General features: G+C 65.8%; 2 protein-coding genes across 6 annotated transcripts; one reads left to right on the top strand and one right to left on the bottom strand.

Moving 5' to 3' along the window:
• Positions 1-170: 170 nt before the first annotated feature.
• PPOX (protoporphyrinogen oxidase) lies at positions 171-14654 on the top strand. Of its 5 annotated transcripts, XM_059490123.1 has the most exons (12): positions 171-459; positions 2073-2207; positions 3812-3927; positions 5493-5625; positions 8626-8770; positions 9973-10166; positions 10860-10920; positions 11570-11688; positions 11772-11897; positions 13306-13455; positions 14263-14305; positions 14397-14654. In XM_059490123.1, exons 1-12 carry the CDS (start codon positions 373-375, stop codon positions 14537-14539), a joined length of 1452 nt encoding a protein of 483 aa, XP_059346106.1. In that variant the 5' UTR covers positions 171-372; the 3' UTR covers positions 14540-14654. The 5 variants fall into 5 exon arrangements, with proteins under 5 accessions (XP_059346106.1, XP_059346104.1, XP_059346109.1 ...); XM_059490121.1 differs by having other exon boundaries at positions 14263-14654; XM_059490126.1 differs by lacking the exon at positions 13306-13455.
• Positions 14615-24300, bottom strand: B4GALT3 (beta-1,4-galactosyltransferase 3). Its single transcript, XM_059490128.1, is given in 7 exon segments — positions 14615-15538; positions 16654-16758; positions 17453-17575; positions 18677-18867; positions 21410-21553; positions 21555-21646; positions 23561-24300. Coding segments are annotated over 7 exon segments (1329 nt in total). The 5' UTR covers positions 23835-24300; the 3' UTR covers positions 14615-15138.
• Positions 24301-25584: the final 1284 nt, after the last annotated feature.

Genomic DNA, 25584 nt, shown 5'->3' on the forward strand with positions numbered 1-25584 from the left:
CGCTTCCTCCCGCCGCAGAGCGCTGTCCATCAACGCGCTGCGCCTTCCCATTGGTCAGCCTGCTATTAGCCCCGCCCCTTGCCCTGATAAGCGGCGGGAAGGGGCGTGGCCAGCGCGGCGGACGCGGGACAGGTGAGGGGGGGGGTCCCGGCGCTGAGGGGCCCGGCGAGACCGAGGGGTCCCGGAGGGTCCGGGGGCTCCCGAGCGGCTCTGGGAGCTCCTGGCGGCTCTGGGGGCTCCCGAGCGGCTCTGGGAGCTCCTGGCGGGTCTGGGGGCTCCCGGCGGGTCCCGGGGTGCGGGACCGGGCGGCTCTGGGGGGCTCCCGGTGGGTCCGGGGGCTCCGCTCTGACCGTGCCCGCCCCAGCTCCCCTCATGCCGCCCACCGTGGCCGTCGTGGGCGGCGGCATCAGCGGCCTGGCCGCCTGCTACCACCTGGTGCGCGCCCCCCGCCCGCCGAAGGTGAGCGAGAATGCGACCCCCGAACCTTCTCCTCGGGACCCCCGAACCTTCCCCCGCTTCATCCCGGGACCCCCCGCTCCCCTTCCCTCCGGGTATCCGTCCGCGGGTCACCTCGGGACCCCCGGTGTCCACCCCTGGGACCCCCATCCCTGCAGAGATCCCCGGTGTTCCCCGGGACCCCCAATTCCCCCGGGATTCCCTTCCACCCCCCAATTCCTCCAGGACCCCCCATTCCCGCGGGGTCCCCACCCTTCCCGGGACCCCCAATTCCTTAAGAACCCCAAATCCCCCCGGGACCCCCATTCCCGCGAGGTCCCGGTGTTGACTCGGGGGTCCCGGGGCTGATTTGGGGGTCCTGGTGATGATTCGGGGGTCCCGATGATGATTCGGGGGTCCCGGTGTTGACTCGGGGGTGCCCGGGCTGATTTGGGGGTCCCGGTTGTGATTGGGAGTGACGGGGGGGTCCCGGGGGTGGTTTAGGCTCCAGATATTAATTCGGGGGTCTCGGGGGTGATCTGGGGGTCCCGGTGGTGACTGGGAGGTCCCGGTGGTGATTGGGACTCCCGGGGGTCCCGGTGGTTACTGGGGGGGGGTCTCGGTTGTCATTGGGGTTCCCGATGGTGATTCGGGGGTCCCGGTGGTGATCTGGGGTTCCTGATGGTGATTTGGGGGTCCCGGGGTCGATCTGGGGGTCCCGGTGTTGACTGGGGGCTCCTGGTTGTGATTCGGGGTCCCGGAGGTCCCGGTGGTGACTCAGGGTCTCGGTGGGGATTTGGGGGTCCCGTTTGTGATTATGGGGTCCCAGTGGTCCCTGGTGATCCGGGGGTCCCGGTGCTGACCCGGGGGTCCCGGTGTTGATTTGGGGATCCCGGTGTTGATTCGGGGTGCCGGGGGTCCCGGTTGTGTCCCGGGGGTCCCGGTGTTGACCCGGGGGTCCCGGTTGTGACCCGGGGGTCCCAGAGTTGATTCGGGGTGCCGGGGGTCCCGGTTGTGACCCGGGGGTCCCGGTGCTGACCCGGGGGTCCCGGTGTTGATTTGGGGATCCCGGTGTTGATTCGGGGTGCCGGGGGTCCCGGTTGTGACCCGGGGGTCCCGGTGTTGATCCGGTGTCCCAGGGGTCCCGGTTGTGACCCGGGGGTCCCGGTGCTGACCCGGGGGTCCCGGTGCTGACCCGGGGGTCCCGGTGTTGATTTGGGGATCCCGGTGTTGATTCGGGGTGCCGGGGGTCCCGGTTGAGACCCGGGGGTCCCGGTGTTGACCCGGGGGTCCCGGTTGTGACCCGGGGGTCCCAGAGTTGATTCGGGGTGCCGGGGGTCCCGGTTGTGACCCGGGGGTCCCGGTGCTGACCCGGGGGTCCCGGTGTTGATTTGGGGATCCCGGTGTTGATTCGGGGTGCCGGGGGTCCCGGTTGTGACCCGGGGGTCCCGGTGTTGATCCGGTGTCCCAGGGGTCCCGGTTGTGACCCGGGGGTCCCGGTGCTGACCCGGGGGTCCCGGTGCTGACCCGGGGGTCCCGGTGTTGATTTGGGGATCCCGGTGTTGATTCGGGGTGCCGGGGGTCCCGGTTGTGACCCGGGGGTCCCGGTGCTGACCCGGTGTCCCGGGGGTCCCCAGGTGGTGCTGCTGGAGGCCAGCGGCCGCTTCGGGGGGTGGCTGCAGAGCTCCCGGAGCCCCGAGGGCGCCGTGTTCGAGCATGGCCCGAGGGGCGTCCGGCCCGCGGGGCCCGCGGGGGCACAGACCCTGCACATGGTACGGGGGAACGGGGGGTCCCTGCAGTGGTTTGGGGGTGCTGGAGGGGCTCCTGAGGGCTGCGGGGGTCCCCGGGGCTGCTTTGGGGGTGCTAGAGGGGTCTCTGGGGTTTGGGGGGGGGTCCCTGGCTGGGTATTGAGGGTCCTTAGGGTTGGTTTTGGGGTGCTGGAGGGGCTCCTGAGGGCTGTGGGGTCCCCGGGGTTCTTTGGGGGTGCTAGAGGGGCTCCTGAGGGCTGTGGGGGTCCCTGTAGCTGGTTTGGGGGTGCTAGAGGGGCTCCTGAGGGCTGTGGGGGTCCCTGCAGTGGTTTGGGGGTGCTAGAGGGGTCTCTGGGGTTTGGGGGGGGTCCCTGGCTGGGTATTGAGGGTCTTTAGGGTTGGTTTTGGGGTGCCAGAGGAGTCCCCAGAAGGCTGGGGGAGATTTGGGGGAGATTTGGGGGAGATTTGGGGGAGATTTGGGTTTGGGGTGACAGAGGGGGCTCTGGAGAGGTCTTGGGGTGACAGGGGCATCCTGGGGGGGGGGGGTGTTGGGGGTCCCTGGATGATTTTTGAGGTTCCTGGATGAATCGTGGGTGGATTTCGGGGTGCCCGTGTGGATTTTGGGGGTCCCTGGATGATTTTGGGGGTTCCTGGATGAATCCTGGGTGGATTTCTGGGTGGATTTCGGGGTGCCCATGTGGATTTTCGGGGTGCCCATGTGAATTTTTGGGGTTCCCTGGATGATTTTTGGGGTTCCTGGATGAATCCTGGGTGGATTTCTGGGTGGATTTCGGGGTGCCCATGTGGATTTTCGGGGTGCCCATGTGAATTTTTGGGGTTCCTGGATGATTTCTGGGTGGATTTCGGGGTGCCCATGCGGATTTTGGGGGTTCCTGGATGATTTTTGGGGTTCCTGGATGAATCCTGGGTGGATTTCTGGGTGGATTTCGGGGTGCCCATGTGGATTTTGGGGGTCCCTGGATGATTTTGGGGTTCCTGGATGAATCGTGGGTGGATTTCGGGGTGCCCATGTGGATTTTGGGGGTCCCTGGATGATTTTTGGGGTCTCTGGATGAATCCTGGGTGGATTTCGGGGTGGATTTCGGGGTGGATTTCGGGGTGCCCATGTGAATTTTGGGGGTTCCTGGATGATTTTTGGGGTTCCTGGATGAATCCTGGGTGGATTTCTGGGTGGATTTTGGGGTGCCCAAGTGGATTTTGGGGGTCCCTGGATGATTTTTGGGGTCTCTGGATGAATCCTGGGTGGATTTCTGGGTGGATTTCGGGGTGCCCAAGTGGATTTTGGGGGTTCCTGGATGATTTTTGGGGTTCCTGGATGAATCCTGGGTGGATTTCTGGGTGGATTTCGGGGTGCCCATGTGGATTTTGGGGGTTCCTGGATGATTTTTGGGGTTCCTGGATGAATCCTGGGTGGATTTCTGGGTGGATTTCGGGGTGCCCATGTGGATTTTGGGGGTTCCTGGATGATTTTTGGGGTTCCTGGATGAATCCTGGGTGGATTTCTGGGTGGATTTCGGGGTGCCCAAGTGGATTTTGGGGGTCCCTGGGTGATTTTGGGGGTCCCTGGGTGACTGTGGTGTCTGGGGTGTCCCTGTGTGTCCCCGCAGGTGTCGGAGCTGGGGCTGGCCGGTGACATCCTGGCTGTCCCCAGGGAGCACCCGGCGGCCCGGAACCGCTTCCTGTACCTGGGGGGGGCGCTGCACCCCCTGCCCTCGGGCCTCGGGTGGGTGGCACCTGTCCCCTGTCACCAGGGCCACCCCCCCCGTGTCACCAATGTCACCCCCTTGACTGTGCGGTGTCCCCAGTGCCACCCCTGTGCGTCCCTGCTGTCCCCAGTGCCACCCCCGCTGTCTCCAGGGGTTCCTGCGGGCTGTGCCCTCTGTCCTTGGTGCCAGCACCCTGTCCCCAATGCCACCCTCGCTGTCCCCAATGTCACCCCTGTCCCTGCTGTCCCCAGGGTCACCCCAGCTGTCCCTTGTGTCCCCAGGGGGTTGCTCCGGGCCGTGCCCCCTGTCCCTGGTGCCACCTCAGCTGTCCCCTGTGTCACTCCTCTGTCCCCAGACATGTGCTCCAGGCCATGCCCCCTGTCTGTCCCTGCTGTCCCCAGTGCCACCCCAGCTGTCCCCTCTGTCCCCGGGGCGTTGCTGAGGGCTGTCCCCAACGTCACTGCTGTGTCCCCGGTGGTTTGCTCAGGGCTGTCCCCAATGTCCCCCCTGTGTCCCCAGGGGTGTGCTCCGGGCCGTGCCACTGCGTGTCCCTGCTGTCCCCAGTGTCACCCCAGCTGTCCCTGCTGTGTCCCCAATGTCACTGCTGTGTCCCCAGTGGGTTGCTCTGTGCCGTGCCCCCTGTCCCTGCTGTCCCCAGGCGTTGCTCAGGACTGTCCCCAATGTCACTGCTGTGTCCCCAGGGGTGTGCTGCGTGCTGTGCCCCTTGTCCCTGCTGTCCCCAATGTCACTGCTGTGTCCCCAGGGGTTTGCTCCGCACCGTGCCCCCTGTCCCCGGTGCCACCCCAGCTGTCCCCAATGTCACTGCTGTGTCCCCAGGGGTGTGCTGCATGCTGTGCCCCTTGTCCCAGCTGTCCCCAATGTCACTGCTGTGTCCCCAGGGGTGTGCTGCGTGCTGTGCCCCTTGTCCCTGCTGTCCCCAATGTCACTGCTGTGTCCCCAGGGGTGTGCTCCGTGCCATGCCCCCTGTCCCTGGTGCCACCCCTGCTGTCCCCAATGTCCCCCCTGTGTCCCCAGGGGTTTGCTCCGCACGGTGCCCCCTGTCCCTGGTGCCACCCCTGCTGTCCCCAATGTCACCATGTGTCCCCAGGGGTGTGCTCTGTGCCGTGCCCCCTGTCCCCAATGTCCCCAGGGGTTGCTCGGGGCTGTCCCCAATGCCACCCCAATGTCCCCTCTCTGTCCCCAGTGGGTTGCTCTGTGCCGTGCCCCCTGTCCCTGCTGTCCCCCGGGGTTGCTCGGGGCTGTCCCCAATGCCACCCCAGCTGTCCCCAATGTCCCCCCTGCTGTGTCCCCAGGGGTTTGCTCTGTGCCGTGCCCCCCTGTCCCCAGTGCCACCCCAGCTGTCCCCAATGTCACCCCTGTGTCCCCAGGGGTTTGCTCCGCACGGTGCCCCCTGTCCCTGCTGTCCCCAGGCGTTGCTCAGGACTGTCCCCAATGTCACTGCTGTGTCCCCAGGGGTGTGCTCTGTGCCGTGCCCCCTGTCCCTGCTGTCCCCCGGGGTTGCTCGGGGCTGTCCCCGGTGCCACCCCAGCTGTCCCCAATGTCCCCCCTGCTGTGTCCCCAGGGGTTTGCTCCGCACGGTGCCCCCGTTCTCGCGGGCCCTGCTCTGGAGCGCCCTGCGGGATCTCCTGACCCCGGCGGGGACGGGGCCGGACGAGAGCGCCCACGGCTTCGCCCAGCGCCGCTTCGGGCCCGAGGTGGGTGCCCCAAAACCCCTGATCCGCCCCAAAACCCCCTGGAACCACCCACAGATCCACCCCCAAAATCCCCAGAACCCCCAAATCCACCCCAAAACCCCCTGGAACCACCCACAGAACAACCCCAAAATCCCCAAAATCCCCAAATCCGCCCCAAAACCCCCTGGAACCACCCACAGATCCACCCCAAAATCCCCAAAACCCCCAAATCCGCCCCAAAACCCCCTGGAACCACCCACAGAACAACCCCAAAATCCCCAGAACCCCCAAAACACCTGATCCACCCCAAAACCTCCTGGAACCACCCACAGAACAACTCCAGAACCCCTGATCCACCCCAAAACCCCCTGGAACCACCCACAGATCCACCCCAAAATCCCCAGAACCCCCAAATCCGCCCCAAAACCCCCTGGAACCACCCACAGATCCACCCCAAAATCCCCAAATCCACCCCAAAACCGCCTGGAACCACCCACAGAACAACCCCAGAACCCCTGATCCGCCCCAAAACCTCCTGGAGCAACCCACAGATCCACCCCAAAATCCCCAGAACCCCCCAAAACACCTGATCTGCCCCAAAACCCCCTGGACCCACCCACAGAACAACCCCAAAATCCCCAAAATCCCCAAATCCGCCCCAAAACCCCCTGGATCCACCCCAAAATCCCCAAAACCCCCAAATCCGCCCCAAAACCCCCTGGAACCACCCACAGAACAACCCCAAAATCCCCAGAACCCCCAAAACACCTGATCCACCCCAAAACCTCCTGGAACCACCCACAGAACAACTCCAGAACCCCTGATCCACCCCAAAACCCCCTGGAACCACCCACAGATCCACCTCAAAATCCCCAAATCCACCCCAAAACCCCCTGGAACCACCCACAGAACAACCCCAGAACCCCTGATCCACCCCAAAATCCCTTGGAACAACCCCAAAACCCCGAGATCCACCCCAGAACCCCTGGATCCACCCCAAAATCCCTTGGAACAACCCCAAAACCCCCAGATTCACCCCAGAACCCCCTGGAACCACCCCCAAACCCACCAGATCCACCCCAAAATCCCCTGGAACAACCCCAAAACCCCCAGATTCACCCCAGAACCCCTGGATCCACCCCAAAATCCCTTGGAACAACCCCAAAACCCCCAGATTCACCCCAGAACCCCTGGATCCACCCCAAAATCCCTTGGAACAACCCCAAAACCCCCAGATTCACCCCAGAACCCCCCGGAACCACCCCCAAACCCACTGGATCCACCCCAAAACCTCTGGAACAACCCCAAAACTCCCAGATCCACACCAAAATGCTCTGGAACCACCGAGAGAACCCCCCCAGAACCCCCCCAAGACAGCATCAGCCCCACAAAAAGTCCCCAGAACCACCCCCCAAAATCCCCCAGAACCACCCTCAAAATCTACAGAACCGCTCTAAACGCTGTCACGGCCCCAAAACACGACCCCACCGCCCCAAAAAATCCCCATAAACACCTCTCAAAGTCCCCCAGAACCGCCCCAAAAGCCCCAAAACCAAACCCAAAACACCATCACCACCCAAAAACGCCGAAAATTCCCCAAAACCCCCAAAACCCCGATAACCGCACCCCAAAACCCCGATAACCGCACCCCAAAACCCCGATAACCCCACCCAGCCTTATCAGGGTCTCCCTGGGGTGGGTGCGGTCCCACTGTTCCTGTTGTCCCCATCAGTGTCCCCACTGCTGTCACTATCTCTGTCCCCATCCCCGCTGTCCCTCTGTCACTGTCCCGTCCCTCAGGTGGCCGAGGTGGCCATGGACAGCCTGTCAGTGTCACTGTGTCACTGTGTCACTGTCCCTGTGCCACTGTCCCTGTGTCACTGTTCCTGTGTCACTGTCACTGTGTCACTGTCCCTGTGTCACTGTCACTGTGTCACTAACCCTGTCCCTGTGTCACTGTCCCTGTGTCACTGTTCCTGTGTCACTAGCCCTGTCCCTGTGTCACTGTGTCACTGTTCCTGTGTCACTAACCATGTCCCTGTGCCACTGTTCCTGTGTCACTGTCCCTGTGTCACTGTTCCTGTGTCACTAACCCTGTCCCTGTGTCACTGTCCCTGTGTCACTGTTCCTGTGTCACTGTCCCTGTGCCACTGTCCCTGTGTCACTGTTCCTGTGTCACTAACCCTGTCCCCGTGTCTCTGTCACTGTCCCTGTCTGTCCCCAGGTGGCCAAGCTGTTCTTCTTCCTGTGTCCCTGTGTCACTGTCAGTGTCACTGTCCCTGTGTCCCTGTCCCCAGGTGGCGGAGCTGGCCGTGGACTCGCTGTGCCGGGGGGTGTGTGTCACTGTCCCTGTGTCACTGTCACTGTGTCACTGTCACTGTCCCTGTCCCTGTGTCAGTGTCCCTGTGTCACTGTGTCCCTGTGTCACTGTCAGTGTCCCTGTGTCACTGTCCCTGTGTCACTGTCACTGTGTCACTGTCACTGTGTCACTGTCAGTGTCCCTGTGTCACTGTCACTGTGTCACTGTCCCTGTGTCACTGTCACTGTCCCTGTCCCTGTGTCACTGTCCCTGTGTCACTGTCACTGTCACTGTGTCACTGTCCCTGTGTCACTGTCACTGTCCCTGTCCCTGTGTCACTGTCACTGTCCCTGTGTCACTGTCACTGTGTCACTGTCCCTGTGTCACTGTCACTGTCACTGTCCCTGTGTCACTGTCACTGTCCCTGTGTCACTGTCCCTGTGTCACTGTCACTGTGTCACTGTCCCTGTGTCACTGTGTCACTGTCACTGTCCCTGTGTCACTGTGTCCCTGTCCCTGTCCCCAGGTGGCGGAGCTGGCCGTGGACTCCCTGTGCCAGGGGGTGTGTGTCACTGTCACTGTCACTGTCCCTGTGTCACTGTGTCCCTGTCCCTGTCCCCAGGTGGCGGAGCTGGCCGTGGACTCGCTGTGCCGGGGGGTGTGTGTCACTGTCAGTGTCACTGTGTCACTGTCAGTGTCACTGTCCCTGTCCCTGTCCCCAGGTGGCGGAGCTGGCCGTGGACTCGCTGTGCCGGGGGGTGTTTGCCGGGGACAGCCGGGCCCTGAGCGTGCGCAGCTGCTTCCCTGCCCTGTTCCAGGCCGAGAGAGAGAGGGGCTCCGTGCTGCTGGGGCTGGCACTGCCACACGGTGGGGACATGGGGACACTGCTGGGGCTGGCACTGCTGGGGCTGGCACTGCTGGGGCTGGCACTGCCACACGGTGGGGACATGGGGACACTGCTGGGGCTGGCACTGCCACACGGTGGGGACATGGGGACACTGGGGACACTGCTGGGGCTGGCACTGCTGGGGCTGGCACTGCTGGGGCTGGCACTGCCACACGGTGGGGACATGGGGACACTGGGGACACTGCTGGGGCTGGCACTGCTGGGGCTGGCACTGCCACACGGTGGGGACATGGGGACACTGCTGGGGCTGGCACTGCTGGGGCTGGCACTGCTGGGGCTGGCACTGCCACATGGTGGGGACACTGCTGGGGCTGGCACTGCTGGGGCTGGCACTGCCACACGGTGGGGACATGGGGACACTGCTGGGACACTGCTGGTTCTGTGCTGCTGGGGCTGGCACTGCCACACGGTGGGGACATGGGGACACTGCTGGGGCTGGCACTGCCACACGGTGGGGACACCTTGGGGACATTGGGGACACTGCTGGGGCTGGCTCTGCCACACGGTGGGGACACCTTGGGGACATTGGGGACACTGCTGGGGACATGGGGACACTGCTGGGACACTGCTGGCTCTGTGCTGCTGGGGCTGGCACTGCCACACGGTGGGGACACCCTGGGGACATTGCTGGGGCTGGCACTGGGACACTGTGGGGACGCCATGGGGACACCGTGGGGACACCGCTGGGGCTGGTGCTGGCATCTGGTGGGCAGGGGATACCCACGGGGACCCTCAGGTGCCACCTCTTGGACGGGTCCAACCCGCGGGGCTGGGACAGGGGACAGGGTGGGGACACCCCCAGGCTGGTGACAGGGTGGGGACACCCCCAGGGTGGTGACACGGTGGGGACACCCCCAGGCTGGTGACAGGGTGGGGACACCCCCAGGCTGGTGACAGGGCGGGGACGCCCCCAGGCTGGTGACACGGTGGGGACACCCCCAGGCTGGTGACAGGGTGGGGACACCCCCAGGCTGGTGACAGGGCGGGGACACCCCCAGGCTGGTGACACGGTGGGGAGCCCTGCTTTGGCTGTGACCGGGATCCACTGAGGGCTGGCACTGGGGACACCCCGGGGTTGGGACAGGGTACGCGGGGGGGCCACCCCGGCACAGGGGACACCGTGTCCCCGTCCCCGCGCGTTGTCACCGCGGTGTCCCCGCAGGTGGCGTTGGCGGGGCGGGCCCCGAGGCGGGGCTGGCGCGGCGGGCGCGGGCCGAGCGCTGGAGCCAGTGGTCGCTGCGGGGCGGGATGGAGTCCCTGGCGCGGGCCCTGGTGGCCTTCGTGTCCCCGCGCGGCGCCGAGCTGCGCTGTCACACGCCCCTGACACACCTGCGCCACCGCCGCGGCCAGTGGCAGGTGGGGACACCGCCCGTGCCACCCGGTGCCTTCGCTGTGTCCCCTCCCCGCTCTGCGTCCTGCTGCCACCGTGCTCTCTGTCCCCTCCCCGGTGTCCCCGGTCACCCGGAGCCGTCCCCAGTGTCCCCTCCCACGCTGTCCACCCCCTCCGCGGTCCCCTCCTCATTGTCCCCAGTGCCCCCAATGTCCCCTCACCAGTGTCCCCAGGGCGGTCCCCAGTCCCCTCTAGAGTGTCCCAGTGCCCCCAATGTCCCCTCACCAGTGTCCCCAGTCCCCTCCCCAGTGGCCCCAGTCCCTTCCCCATTGTCCCCATTGTCCCCAGTGTTCCCATTGTCCCCAGCTCACCCTGCCCGATGCCACCATCACGGCCAATCCTCAGTGTCCCCAGTCCTCTCGCTAGTGTCCCCATTGCCTCCAGTGTCCCCTGGTCCCCTCCCCAGTCCTGTCCCCAGTGTCCCCGCTGTGTCCCCAGCTCACCGTGCCCGGTGCCACCATCACGGCCAATCCCCAGTGTCCCCAGTTCCCTCCCCATTGTCCCCAGTCCCCTCCCCAGCATCCCCAGTGCTGTCCCCAGTGTCCCTTTGTGTCCCCATTGTCCCCAGTGCTGTCCCCAGTGTCCCTTTGTGTCCCCATTGCCCCCAGTGCTGCCCCCAGTGTCCCCATTGCCCCCAGTGTCCCCTGCTGTCCCCCCAGCTCACCGTGCCCGGTGCCACCCTCACGGCCGATCACGTCGTCAGCGCCCTCCCGGCCTCAGGTACAGCGCGGGGCTGAGGGGGGGATGTCCCTGCCGTGTCCCCTCGGTGTCCCCGCGGTGTCACTGATGTCCCTGCCGTGTCCCCTCTATGTCCCCGCGATGTCACTGATGTCACTGACTCTGTCCCTGCTGTCCCCTCGGTGTCGCTGACTCTGTCCCCGCTGTCCCCTCGGTGTCACTGACTGTCCCCGCTGTCCCCTCGGTGTCACTGACGCTGTCCCGGCTGTCCCCTCGGTGTCACTGACGCTGTCCCCGCTGTCCCCGCTGTCCCCTCGGTGTCACTGACGCTGTCCCGGCTGTCCCCTCGGTGTCACTGACGCTGTCCCCGCTGTCCCCGCTGTCCCCTCGGTGTCGCTGACGCGGTCCCCGCTGTCACCTCGGTGTCACTGACTGTCCCCGCTGTCCCCTCGGTGTCGCTGACGCTGTCCCCGCTGTCCCCTCGGTGTCGCTGACGCTGTCCCCGCTGTCCCCGCTGTCCCCTCGGTGTCACTGACGCTGTCCCCGCTGTCCCCTCGGTGTCGCTGACGCGGTCCCCGCTGTCCCCTCGGTGTCGCTGACGCTGTCCCCGCTGTCCCCGCTGTCCCCTCGGTGTCGCTGACTCTGTCCCCGCTGTCCCCTCGGTGTCACTGACTGTCCCCGCTGTCCCCAGCGCTGGCGCGGGCGCTGCCGCCCGAGGCGGAGCCGCTGGCTCGGGAGCTCCGGGCGATCCCGGCCGCCTCCGTGGCCGTGGTGAACCTGCAGTACGAGGGCGCCGCGCTGCCCGTCACGGTGAGCGCTCCCCGCTGTCCCCACGCTGTCCCCAAGGTGTCCCCAAGCCCCGCGGTGACCCCAGCCCGTCCCCATCCCCGCAGGGCTTTGGGCACCTGGTGCCATCCTCGGAGGACCCGGCGCTCCTGGGCATCGTCTACGACTCGGTGGCGTTCCCGGAGCACGACGGGACCCCCGCGACCCCCGGGGCGGCCTCGCTGCGCCTCACGGTGGGGACACCACGGGGGGACACTGGGGACACCACGGGGGGACACTGGGGACACTGAGGGGGTGACACTGGGGACACTGAGGGGGGGACGCTGGGGACACTGGGAGGGGGACACTGGGGACACTGAGGGGGGGACACTGGGGACACTGAGGGGGGGACACTGGGGACACTGGGGGGGGACGCTGGGGACACTGAGGGGGGGACACTGGGGACACTGGGAGGGCCTCACTGCGCCTCGCGGTGGAGACACCGGGGGGACAATGGGGACAACATGCAGGGTGACAGGAGTGATTTGGGGAGCTCATGGTGGGGACATCATGGGGGGACAATGGGGACAATATGCAGGGTGACAGGAGGGATTTGGGGAGCTCATGGTGGGGACATCACGGGGGGACACTGAGGGGGACAATGGGGACAACATGCAGGGTGACAGGAGTGATTTGGGGAGCTCATGGTGGGGACATCACGGGGGGACAATGGGGACAATATGCAGGGTGACAGGAGGGATTTGGGGAGCTCATGGTGGGGACACCACGGGGGGACACTGGGGACACTGAGGGGGGGACGCTGGGGACGCTGGGGACACTGGGAGGGCCTCGCTGCGCCTCACGGTGGAGACACCGGGGGGACAATGGGGACAACATGCAGGGTGACAGGAGTGATTTGGGGAGCTCATGGTGGGGACATCACGGGGGGACAATGGGGACAATATGCAGGGTGACAGGAGGGATTTGGGGAGCTCATGGGGGGACACTGAGGGGGGACACTGAGGGGGACAATGGGGACAACATGCAGGGTGACAGGAGTGATTTGGGGAGCTCATGGTGGGGACATCATGGGGACACAGTGAGGGGACACTGGGAACACTGGGAGGGCCTCGCTGCGCCTCACGGGGGGACACTGAGGGGGACACTTAGGAGGTGGCACCGAGGACACCAGGAGGGGTGACACTGAGGACACTGAGGGGGTGACAGGGGTGGTTTGGGGGGCTGGCAGTGCCCCCCAGGTGACACTGGGCCCCCCCTCACTGCGGCTCACGTTGGGGACACTGAATGGGGGACACTGGGGACACCAGGGGGAGTGACAGGAGTGATTTGGGGGGGCTCACGGTGGGGACATCGTGGGGGGACGCCACGGGGTGGCACTGGGGACACTGGAGGGGGATGACACGGGTGATTTTGGGGGGCTGGCGCTGAGTGACCCTGGGGACACTGTGGGGGTCACAGAGGTGATTTTGGGGTGCTCACAGTGGGTGACCCTGGGGACACTGTGGGGGTCACAGAGGTGATTTTGGGGGGGTGGCATTGAGTGGCACAGGGAGGGGTCACAGGGCTGATTTTGGGGTGCTCACAGTGGGTGACCCTGGGGACCCTGTGGGTGTCCCAGGGCTGATTTTGGGGTGCTCACAGGTGATGCTGGGCGGGGCCTGGTTCCAGCAGAGCTTTGGGGACCCCGCCCTGGTGGCCCCGGAGCTGCTGCTGAGCCGGGCACGGGCGGCCGTGAGCGACCACCTGGGGCTGGCCGGGACCCCCAGAAACGCCATCGTCAGGGTGCAGCAGGTGGGGACACCGGGGGGTGACATTTCGGGGGGCTCTGGGTGGGTGACACTTCGGGGAGGTGACATTTTGGGGGGGGGGGGGTCCTTGTTGGGTGACATTTCAAGGGTGTCTCTGGGTGGGTGACATTTGGGGTGGGTGACACTTTGGGAGGGCTCTGGGTGACTGGCACTTCAGGGAGGTGACATTTCAGGGGGGGTTCTGGGCAGGTGACATTTTGGGGGAGCTCTGAGTGGGTGGCACTTTGGGGAGGGGTGACACTTAGAGGGGGCTCTGAGTGGGTGACACTTTGGGAGGGCTCTGAGTGGGTGGCACTCCAGGGAGGTGACATTTCAGGGGTGTCTCTGGGTGGGTGACACTTGGGGTGGGTGACACTTTGGGAGGGCTCTGGGTGACTGGCACTCCAGGGAGGTGACATTTCAGGGGTGTCTCTGGGTGGGTGACACTTGGCATTTCAGGGAGGTGACATTTCAGGGGTGTCTCTGGGTGGGTGACACTTGGGGTGGGTGACACTTTGGGAGGGCTCTGGGTGGGTGGCACTTTGGGGAGGTGACATTTCAGGGGTGTCTCTGGGTGGGTGACACTTGGGGGGCAGTGACACTTCGGGGAGGTGACATGCTAAGAGGGCTCTGGGTGGGTGACACTTTGGGAGGGGGGTGACATTTTGGGGGGGCTCTGGACAGGTGACACTTGGGTGGGCTCTCAGTGGGTGACACTTTGGGATGGCTCTGAGTGGGTGGCACTTTGGGGAGGTGACATTTTGGGGGTGTCTCTCAGGGTCTCACCCGTGTCCCCCTCCCCTTTTCCCAGGACTGCATCCCCCAGTACACGCTGGGACACTGGGAGCGCTTAGGTGAGAGTGGCAGGGCTGGGGGTGTCCCCTGTCCCTGGGGGTGTCCCCACTGTCCCCAGAGCGTCCCCAGAGTGTCCCCACTGTCCCCCAGAGCGCATCCAGCGGTTCCTCAAGGAGCAGCAGCTGCCCCTGAGCCTCATCGGCGCCTCCTACTCCGGGGTCTCCGTCAACGACTGCATCGCCAGCGCCAGGGCGGCCGTGGGGCGGATTTTGGGGTCCCCCCCCGAGCCCTGAGCCCCCCAGGAGCTCTGACCCCCCCCACTGCAGTCCTGGGGTCCCCCCCATGGCCGCCAGTGTAGGACAAAATGATTTATTTTTTTTTTTAATTGAAAAAAAAACCCTTTAGAAAGGTCCAGGGAGCGGCTGATAAATACAATAAATACCCGCGTGCCCCAGCCGGGGACCCCAAAACCCGGCCTGGGACCCCAAAACCCATCCGGGGACCCCAAAACCGATCCAGGGACCCTAAAACCAATCCGGGGACACCAAAAAACCCTGCCAGGGACCCCAGAACCCCACCGGGGACCCCAAAACCAATCTGGGGACCTCAAAACCGATCTGGGGATCTCAGAACCCCATCAGGGACCCCAAAACCCATCCGGGGACACCAAAACCCAGCCAGGGTCCCCCAAAAACGATCCGGGAACCCCAAAACCCAGGCAGGCACCCCAAAACCCCACCGGGGGGAAGGCAGAGAGCCCCATGTGCCCCCCGTGCCCCCGGGGGTGTCCCTGTCCCCATTGAGGCGTCCTTGTCCCCTCCGGAGCGTCCTGTCCCCCCTAGGGTGCCCCTGTCCCCCTGAGGGGGGGGGTGTCCATTCAGGGGGGGGGGTCTCAGGGCAGGGCTGATGCCACGCTCTGATTGCCCCCCCTCGCTGTCACCGTCACTGTCCCCTCTCGGCGGGGCGCGGCCGCGCTGCCGTTGTTGTCGCCGCGGCGGGGCGGTGACAGCGACAGCGACAGCGGCAGCAGCGCGGGCAGGTCCTCGCGGGGCGCTTTGCGCAGCATCTCCTGCCGGAAGCGGCTGGCGGCGGCACCGGCGGCGGCACCGGCGGCGGCACCGGCGGCGGCACCGGCGGCGGCACCGGGGCGGGCGCGGGCGCGGGGGTCGCAGCCGATGTCGGCCGTGAGGTTGGTGTAGAGCGGGAGCAGCTCCCGCGCCAGCAGCGCGTAACTGAGCGAGTTCATCCCGTCCTGCGTCCACGTGCGCTGCGTGCGCACCAGCAGGTCGAACCTGGGGACACAGCCCAGATGGCACTGATGTCACCTGTGTCCCCTTGGGGTCACCCCACACCTGCACCAGCAGGTCGAACCTGGGGACACGCCAGACATGGCACCTGTGTCCCCTCCCAGTGCCCCCTACACCTGCACCAGCAGGTCGAACCTGGGGACACGCCAGAGATGTCACCTGTGTCCCCCTGGGGTCACCCTACACCTGCACCAGCACGTCGAACCTGGGGACACAGCCCAGATGGCGCTGATGTCACCTGTGTCCCCCTGGAGTCACCCCACACCTGCACCAGCAGGTCGAACCTGGGGACACGCCAGACATGTCACCTGTGTCCCCCTGGGGTCACCCCACACCTGCACCAGCACGTCGAACCTGGGGACACAGCCCAGATGGCGCTGATGTCCCCTGTGTCCCCTTGGGGACCTGCACCAGCAGGTCGAACCTGGGGACACGCCAGAGATGTCACCTGTGTCCCCTCCCGGTGCCCCCTATATCTGCACCAGCAGGTCGAACCTGGGGACACAGCCCAGATGGCACTGATGTCACCTGTGTCCCCTTGGGGACCTGCACGAGCAGGTCGAACCTGGGGACACGCCAGAGATGGCACTGATGTCCCCGTGTCCCCCACACCTGTGCAGGGACATGCCCAACATTGTCACTGATGTCCCCCACACCTGTGCAGGGACATGCCTGACATTGTCACCCGTGTCCCCCACACCTGTGCAGGGACATGCCTGACATTGTCACCTGTGTCCCCCGCACCTGTGCAGGGACATGCCTGACATTGTCCCCCATGTCCCCGTGTCCCCCACACCTGTGCAGGGACATGCCCGACATTGTCCCCCGTGTCCCCGTGTCCCCCACACCTGTGCAGGGACATGCCCGACATTGTCCCCCATGTCCCCGTGTCCCCCACACCTGTGCAGGGACATGCCCGACATTGTCCCCCGTGTCCCCGTGTCCCCCACACCTGTGCAGGGACATGCCCGACATTGTCACTGATGTCCCCCGCACCTGTGCAGGGACATGCCTGACATTGTCCCCCGTGTCCCCGTGTCCCCCACACCTGTGCAGGGACATGCCCGACATTGTCCCCCGTGTCCCCGTGTCCCCCGCACCTGTGCGGGTTCTCCTCGTTGCCTTTGTCGCTCTTGTGTTTGACCATTTTGTAGTGGCCGATGGAGACGGGAGGGCGGGAGATCTTCATCCCGGCCAGGCGCACCCTAGGGGACAGCGGCGACAATGGGACCGGGGCGGGGACAGCGACAGCGACAGCCCCGGGGTGGGGCCAGAGCGCTGGGACAGCCCCCGTGTCCCCAAGGATGGGGACAGCGAGAAGGCGTCACCCGGAGGGGGGACAGGGACAGCCGCCACACGGTGACGTCATTGCAGGGGACACAAACATAGGGACAGTGACAAGGGAAGGTCATGGTGGCACCCCAAGGGGGGACAGGGACGGCCCCAGGGTGGCAGGACAGCGTCTCGTGTCCCCAAACAGTGACATCATTGCAGGGGACATAGACATGGGGACAGAGGGACAGCGAGGCTGGAGGGTCACCACGTCACCCAGGAGGAACGGGGCACGGGGACATCCCTGTGTCCCCTCCCTCGCAGGGTGACAGGACACCCCCACGTCCCCTCCCAGGGCAGTGCCACCACCCCACATGGCACTGTCACACGCCCTGTGTCCCCCCCCCAAAGGTGACAGAACACCCCCCGTGTCCCCTCCCAGGGCAGTGCCACCACCCCACATGGCACTGTCACACCCCCTGTGTCCCCCCCCAAGGTGACAGAACACCCCCCGTGTCCCCCCAGCTCGGTGGGCACACGATGCCACCCCCCAAGTGCCACGCGCCCGTGCCACGGCAGTGTCCCCAGGCTGTCCCCAGGCTGTCCCCTGGCTGTCCCCAGCCCTACCTGGTGGCGATGTCATCGTCCTCGCCCCCCCAGCCCCAGTACTCGTTGGGGAACCCGTTGATCTTCATGTACTGGTCTGGGGTCAGCGCCGAGACCCCCCCGAAATACTGCGGGTACGGCAGGCTGGGGACACGGGGGACACTGTCACGCCTCTGTGACACCCCCCAAAGCGATGTCACGCCCTCTGCGTCCCCCCCAGCACAATGTCACACTCCCCGTGGCAATGCCACACCCTCTGCGTCCCCCACCAGGGCAATGTCACACCCTCACTCCTCCCCAGAGTGACAGGAGACCCCTTGTGTCCCCCCCAGGGCACTGTCACACACCCCCCCATGGCAATGCCACACCCCTTGTGTCCCCCCCAGAGCACTGTCACACGCCCTCCATGGCAATGCCACACCCCTCATGTCCCCTCCAGGGCAATGCCACACCCCTGTAGGACACTGTCACACCCTCTGTGACACGCCTAGGACAATGTCACGCCCCCCATGGCAATGCCACATCCCTTGTGTCCCCCCCAAAGGTGACAGAACAGCCTTCATGTCCCCTCCAGGGCAATGCCACACCCTCTGTGTCCCCCCCAGAGCAATGTCACAGCCCCCATGGCAATGCCACACCCCTCATGTCCCCCCCAGGGCAATGCCACACCCCTTGTGTCCCCCTGCAAGGTGACAGAACACCCCTCATGTCCCCTCCAGGACGATGCCACACCCTCTGCATCCCCATCGTGTCCCCAGGGCGTCCCCAAGGTGCCTCAAGGTGCCCCAAGGTGTCCCCAGGGCATCCCCAAGGTGCCCCAATGTGTCCCCAGGGTGTCCCCAAGGTGCATCAAGGTGCCCCAGGGCATGCCCAAGGTGTCCCCAGGGCATCCCTAAGGTGCCTCAAGGTGCCCCAATGTGTCCCCAGGGTGTCCCCAAGGTGCCTCAAGGTGTCCCCAGGGTGTCCCCAGGGTGCCCCAAGATGTCCCCAGGGCATCCCCAAGGTGCCTCAAGGTGTCCCCAGGGTGTCCCCAATGTGCCTCAAGGTGCCCCAAGGTGCCTCAAGGTGTCCCCAGGGTGTCCCCAGGGCATCCCTAAGGTGCCCCAATGTGCCTCAAGATGCCCCAAGGTGTCCCCAAGGTGCCTCAAGGTGCCCCAATGTGTCCCCAGGGTGTCCCCAATGTGCCTCAAGGTGCCCCAAGGTGTCCCCAAGGTGTCCCCAGGGTGTCCCCAGGGTGTCCCTCACCTGTACCCGAATTTGTTCATGGCCACGGAGGCGTGTTTGGGGTTCCAGGGGTCGCACGTGTACAGGTTGTGGTCGTTCTCGGGGATCAGGTCCACGTCGTGCAGGAACAGGCAGTCCCAGTCCTCGTCCTTCAGAGCCTCCTTCACCCCCACGTTCAGCAGCTTGGCCCGGTTAAACGTGCAGTTCCCGGCCTGGCGACACCCCAAAATCCACGGGGGTCACCCCAAAATGTCCTGGGGATACCCCAAATCCTCCTGGGGATACCCCAAACCATCCCCATTGAACCATCCCTTCACGTTCAGCAGCTTGGCCTGGTTAAACGTGCAGTTCCCAGCCTGGGGACACCCCAAAATCCACGGGGGTCACCCCAAAATCCACTGGGGTTACCCCAAAATATCCTGGGGATACCTCAAATCCTCCTGGGGATACCCCAAAATGTCCTGGGAACACCCCAAACCATCCCCACTGAACCATCCCTTCACGTTCAGCAGCTTGGCCCGGTTAAACGTGCATTTCCTGACCTGGGGACACCCCAAAATCCACTGGGGTCACCCCAAAATGTCCTGGAGATACCCCAAAATATCCTGGGAACACCCCAAAATGTCCTGGGAAAACTCTAAACCATCCCCTAGAACTCTAAACCACCCACACTAAACCATCTCCTTCACGCCCACGTTCAGCAGCTTGGCCCGGTTAAACGTGCAGTTCCCGGCCTGGGGACACCCCAAAATCCACGGGGGTCACCCCAAACTATCCTGGGAAAACTCTAAACCACCTCCTCTAAACCATCCCTAAAAGTCTAAACCATCTCTTCACCCCCACGTTCAGCAGCTTGGCCCGGTTAAACGTGCAGTTCCCGACCTGGGGACACCCCAAAATCTACCGGGGTCACCCCAAAATATCCTGGGGATACCCCATATCCTCCTGCGGATACCCCAAAATGTCCTGGGAACACCCCAAACCATCCCCACTGAACCATCCCTTCACGCCCACGTTCAGCAGCTTGGCCCGGTTAAACGTGCAGTTCCCGGCCTGGGGACACCCCAAAATCCACGGGGGTCACCCCAAAATCCACGGGGGTCACCCCAAAATATCCTGTGGACCCCCTGAACCACCTCAAACTCTTCCTGGGGACCCCTCAAACCAACTCAAACCATCCTGGGGACACCCCAAAGAACCTGGAGACCCCCTAAACCACTTCAAACCACCCTGGGGACCCTCCAATCACCTCAAAACCTCCCTGGGGACCCCCTTAAACCCCTCTGGAGATTGCCCAAACCACCTCAAACCTCCCTAGGAACCCCCCAAACCCCGCTGGGCACCCCCCAAACTGCCTCAAATTCCTCTGGGGACCCCTCAAACCACCTCAAATTCCCCTGGGTACCTCCAAACCCCCCCTGGGAACCCCCAAAACCCCTCTGGAGATAACCCAAACCAACTCAAACCGCCCTGTTGAACCCCCCCAACCCCCCTGGGGACCCCTCAAACCACCCTGGGGACCCCTAAACCACCTAAAACCGCCCTGGGGATCCCACAAACCAACTCAAACCATTCTGAGGAGCCCCCAAACCACCCTGGGGAGCCCCCCAAACTGACTCAAACCTTCCCTGGAGATCCCCCAAACCACCCCATACGACCCTGGCGACGCCTCAAACCACCCCGGAGATCCCCCCAAACCCTCCTGGGGACCCCTCCAATTCCCCGGGGACCCCCCAAATCACACCGGGGACCCCCCAAATCACCCTCAACCCCCCCCGGGCACCCCTTAAACATCCTCAAACCCTCCCTGGACGCCCCCTAAACCACCCCGGGGACCCCCAAAACCGCCTTAAACCGCCTTGGCGATGCCCCAAACCCCGCTGGGCACCCCCCAAACTGCCTCAAATTCCTCTGGGGACCCCTCAAACCACCTCAAATTCCCCTGGGTACCTCCAAACCCCCCCTGGGAACCCCCAAAACCCCTCTGGAGATAACCCAAACCAACTCAAACCGCCCTATTGAACCCCCCAACCCCCCTGGGTACCCCCCAAACCACCCTGGGGACCCCTCAAACCACCCTGGGGACCCCCTGAACCACCTCAAATACCCCTGGGTACCTCCAAACCCCCCTGAGAACCCCCAAAACCACCCCAAACCACCCTGGGGACCCCTCAAACCACCCCAAACCACCCTGGGGACCCCTCAAACCCCACTGGGGACCCCTAAACCACCTCAAACCACCCTGGGGATCCCACAAACCAACTCAAACCATTCTGAGGAGCCCCCAAACCCCTTCAAGGCCGCCCTGGGGACTCCCTGAACCACCTCAAACCACCCTGAGGACACCCCCAAACCCCCATGGGCACCCCCAAACCCCCCCCAAGGACCCCTCAAACCACCTCAAATCCCCCTGGGGATGCCCCAAACCACCTCAAATACCCCTGGGGACCCCCCCCAAACTGACTCAAACCACCCTGGGGACCCCCTGAACCACCCTGGGCACCCCCCAAACCACCCCAAATCCCCCTGGGGATGCCCCAAACCCCCCTGGGCACCCCCAAACCACCTCAAATCCCCCCTGGGGACCCCCCCAAACTGACTCAAACCACCCTGGGCACCCCCCAAACCACCTCAAATACCCCTGGGTACCTCCAAACCCCCCTGAGAACCCCCAAAACCACCTCAAACCCCACTGGGGACCCCTCAAACCACCCCAAACCCCTCTGGGGACCCCCTGGCACCCCTGCCTGGCACCTGGTGCACGACGTAGATGCCGTAGTGCAGCTGCTGGCGCTGCAGGAAGGGGTGCAGGTAGTAGAGCAGGTGGCCCAGGTGGCCCTCGCGGTTGCGGTGGGGGACGATGACGGCGGTGCGGGAGCGGGACTCGCACTGGGGGGGGCCGGTAGCGCCCCCCCCGCCGCACGCCCGGGTTCAGCGCCCGGATCCGCTCCAGCGACGGCGCCCGCGAGAAGGACACGGCCAGGGGGCCCACTGCGGGCAGGGGGCGTTGGGGGGCACTGAGAGAGGCATTGGGGGCACTGGGATGGCCAGGGGGCCCACTGTGGGCAGGGGGCACTGGGGGGCATTGAGAGGGGCAGGGGGCCCACTGCGGGCAGGGGGCGTTGGGGGGCACTGAGAGGGGCATTGAGAGGGGCAGGGGGCCCACTGTGGGCAGGGGGCATTGAGGGGGGCATTGAGGGGGATGAGGGCGGCATTGGGATGGCCAGGGGGCCCACTGTGAGCAGGGGGCAGGGAGGAGGGGGCACTGGGGGGCACTGAGAGGGGCACTGGGACTGCCAAGGGACCCACTGTGGGCAGGGGGCACTGAGAGGGGCAGGGGGCAGTGAGGAGGGGGCATTGAGGGGCATTTGGGGGACTGAGGGGGGCATTGGGGGGCATTTGGGGGGGGCTGAGAGGGGCATTGGGGGGCATTGGGGGCACTGGGACAGCCAGGGGGCCCCACTGTGGGCAGGGGCAGTAAGGAGGGGGCATTGGGGGGCACTGAGAGGGGCAGGGGGCAGTGAGGAGGGGGCACTGAGAGGGGCAGGGGGCAGTGAGGAGGGGGCATTGAGGGGCATTTGGGGGACTGAGAGGGGCATTGAGGGGGCTGAGAGGGGCATTGGGGGCACTGGGACGGCCAGGGGGCCCCACTGTGGGCAGGGGGCAGTGAGGAGGGGGCATTGTGGGGAGGTGGCATTGAGAGGGGGGGCACTGTGGGCAGGGGGCATTGGGGGCACTGAGAGGGGCTGGGGGGCACTGGGGACCCACTGTGGGGAGGGGGCATGAGAAAGGGCATTGGGGGGCACTGAGAGGGGCAGGGGGCACTGAGGGGGGGCATTGGGGGCAATGAGGGGGGCATTGGGGGGGGCATTGGGGGGCACTGAGGGGGGCATTGGGGGGCACTGAGGGGAGCATTGGGGGGCACTGAGGGGAGCATTGGGGGGCACTGAGGGGGGCATTGGGGGGCACTGAGAGGGGCAGGGGGCACTGAGGGGGGCATTGGGGGCAATGAGAGGGGCATTGGGGGGGGCATTGGGGGGCACTGAGGGGGGCATTGGGGGCAATGAGAGGGGCATTGGGGGGGGCATTGGGGGGCAATGAGGGGGGCATTGGGGGGCACTGAGGGGGGCATTGGGGGCAATGAGAGGGGCAGGGGGCAATGAGAGGGGCATTGGGGGGGGCATTGGGGGGCACTGAGGGGGGCATTGGGGGCAATGAGAGGGGCATTGGGGGGCACTGGGGGTGTCCCCTCAGGGTTTGTGTGCCCAGATGCCAGCCCGGGCTGGGTTTGTGTGCCCGGTTCCCAGCCCGGGCTGGGTTTGTTCCCCTCCCGGGGGTCCCGGGCTTTGCCCCCACCCCAAACCGGACCAGCCGCCCCCACATTTCCCTTCCCGGTTCTGTCCCGGTTCTGTCCCGGGAGGGGGCGGCTCCTTCCCGGGGCAGGACGGGGCGGGGAAAGGGAACCGGTCCGACCGGTTCTACCGCCCGGGACAGGCTCGGGTCCTGCCCGGGAGCGGCGGGAACGGGTTCGGTACCGGGAGAGGGGCTGACACCGGTTATTTACCGAGGGACGGGCTAACACCGGTTCTGTACCGGGGAAGGAGCAGCCCCGGTCTCTCCTCGGTCCTTCCTCCGCCCCGGGGCTCTCCGGTTCTTTCCCCCTCCGGTTCCTCCCCGTCCCCCTTCAGGGGTCTCCGTTCCCATCCCGGTGCTCCCGTTCCCCTCCCGGTTCCCTCATTGCCATCCCGGTGCTCCCGTTCTCATCCCGGTGCTCCCGTTTTCCTCCCGTTTCCTTTCCCCGGGAGTCTCCGTTTCCTCGCGGTTCCCCTTGAGGGCTCTCCGTTCCCGTCCCGTTTCCCTTCCCGTTTCCCCTCCCGGTTGCCCTCCCGGTTCCCCCGTTCTCACCGAGGAACGGCGATCTCTCGGGGCAGAACGGCAGCGGCCTTGCAGGGTCCGGCGTGGCCGCGGGGCCATTCCCGTTGCCGGTGCCGCCACCGACGCGGCTCAGGTTGGCGTACACGTCGTGGGTCCGCGAATAATCCACGGCGGGACCGGCGGGGCGACCGAACAGCGCCGTGAGGTTGCGGAAGCCACCGAGCGAGAAATACGCCACGAAAGCGAACTGGCACCCGACCAGCAGCGCCAGCGAGCACGGCCGCTCCAGCAGCCGCCGCAGCATCGCGGGGCCGCCCGGCGTTACCGGGAGCCGCCCGGTGTTACCGGAGAGTCCCCCGGTGTTACCGGAGAGCCGCCCGGTGTTACCGGAGAGCCGCCCAAGCGGCCCGGGGCAGCATGGCGGGGACAGCGGGGCTGTGGGAAAGAAGGGACGCGGATTGGAGAGGCTCCGGTAGATGGAACGGGAGCGCTCCGGTAGCGGGAAAGGAGCGGGGGGCGCTCGGTGCTCGCCGGTACCGGGAAATAATCGGATCCGGCGCAGCGCCCGTGTAGCACCGGGAGGGGCTCGGACCCCGCGGTGCCGCTCTCCGGTACCGGGAAGGGCCCGGTTCAGTCCCCGCTCGGTCCCGGGACCGGTTCGGCCCAATCCGGTCCCGGTGCTGCTGCCCCCAACGAGTACCGCCGGTCCCGGTACGGCCTGACCCCGGTGCCGCCCCGCCGCTCCTGATCCCGGTACAGACCTGAGGCCGGTCCTGCCCCACTCGGTCCCGGTTCTGCCCCCCCCCCCCACGGCTCCGGTACCGCCTGTGCCCGCCCCGGTACTGCCGGGCCCGGTTCGGCGCTCCCGCCCCCCGGGCAGCCCCCGCGGGTCACCCCCCTGCCCCCGGTGCCGCTCCGGTCCCGGTACCTGCCCGGGCCCGCTCAGCCCCGCCCGGCCGCCGCCATCTTGGAGCGGAGGGCGCGGCGTGATGACGTCACAGGGCGGGGGCCGCGGCGGAGCCACGCTCCGGGCGCACCGGGAGGGCGGGGGCGGCCGGGGAGAACCGGGAGAGGTCCCGAGGGGGCCCCGGCGGCGCTCGGTGACCTCAGGACGGGGCGCGGAACCCACAACGACCCGAGAGAGCCCCCGGAGGCGGAGGGGGCGTGGTCTGAGCGAGCCCCGCCTTGAAGGGGCGTGGTCATGGCCGTCGCCGTCGCCGTGGTAACCGCGGCTGGCCCCGCCCCGTCTCCGCCTTTTTATGTGACGTCACGAAGAGTACGCTCTGTGATTGGGTGCATTGGCGGGGCGTGTCCGGGCCACGTGTGTCACCCCTGGCCACGTGTCCCCAGGGGTGGCTGTGCGACCCCAGTGTCCCCTCCCCAGTCACGCGTGTCCCCTCAGCCCCGTGTCCCCCCGTCCCCAGAGACAAGAGACCCCAATAAATCCCATCCTGCGCCAAGCTGGGGACGTTTTTGGGGGGCAGGGGGTGCTGGTGGCGCCCTGGGTGCGGGGAGCGTGTCCCATCACCCTCGGGGACAGCGCGGTGTCACCTCCTGGGCAGCGCCAGCTCGGGGAGGGGACCAGGACGTGTTGGGCAGGGACAAGGAGGGGACAGGGAGAGGGCGGTCACCGCCAGCCGACATCGCTGTGTCACCACGGGAGGGAACAGCGGCCACGTCCGGCCGCAGCCGTCCTGTCCCCATCCCTGTCTCCAGCCTTGTCTCATCTGTCCCCGTCCCTTTGCCCGTACCAAAGATGGCGCCTCCCTCAGCCTCACTTTCCCTCACCAAATACAGCGGCGACCTTGCCCAGACCCACAATGGCGCATTTCCAGCCGTGGGTCTATGCGCATGCGCAACGCGCCTGCCCACACCCGTCATGGCGGCGCTCACAGCCGCCTTTCTCCTTCCCAGCCGCTTCCAAGCACACAATGGCGTCACATCTACCCACAACCAACAAATTGCCGCTCGTCGCGTCTGTCCTTCCTGCCCACGGCGCCCTCCGCCCTTGCACAGCGCCAAGGTCAGAATGGCGGCGCCGCTGCCCACACCAA

Source organism: Ammospiza nelsoni, chromosome 28 (assembly GCF_027579445.1).
Source record: "Ammospiza nelsoni isolate bAmmNel1 chromosome 28, bAmmNel1.pri, whole genome shotgun sequence".
Taxonomy (NCBI): Eukaryota; Metazoa; Chordata; class Aves; order Passeriformes; family Passerellidae; genus Ammospiza; species Ammospiza nelsoni.

Excerpts from the sequence above, each read along its gene's own strand:
- PPOX (XM_059490121.1), top strand. The coding sequence starts at position 373 with ATGCCGCCCACCGTGGCCGTCGTGGGCGGCGGCATCAGCGGCCTGGCC. Across the intron at positions 2,208-3,811 it reads GGGCACAGACCCTGCACATG|GTGTCGGAGCTGGGGCTGGC; the intron begins GTACGGGGGAAC and ends GTGTCCCCGCAG. Across the intron at positions 8,771-9,972 it reads GGGGCTGGCACTGCCACACG|GTGGCGTTGGCGGGGCGGGC; the intron begins GTGGGGACATGG and ends GTGTCCCCGCAG.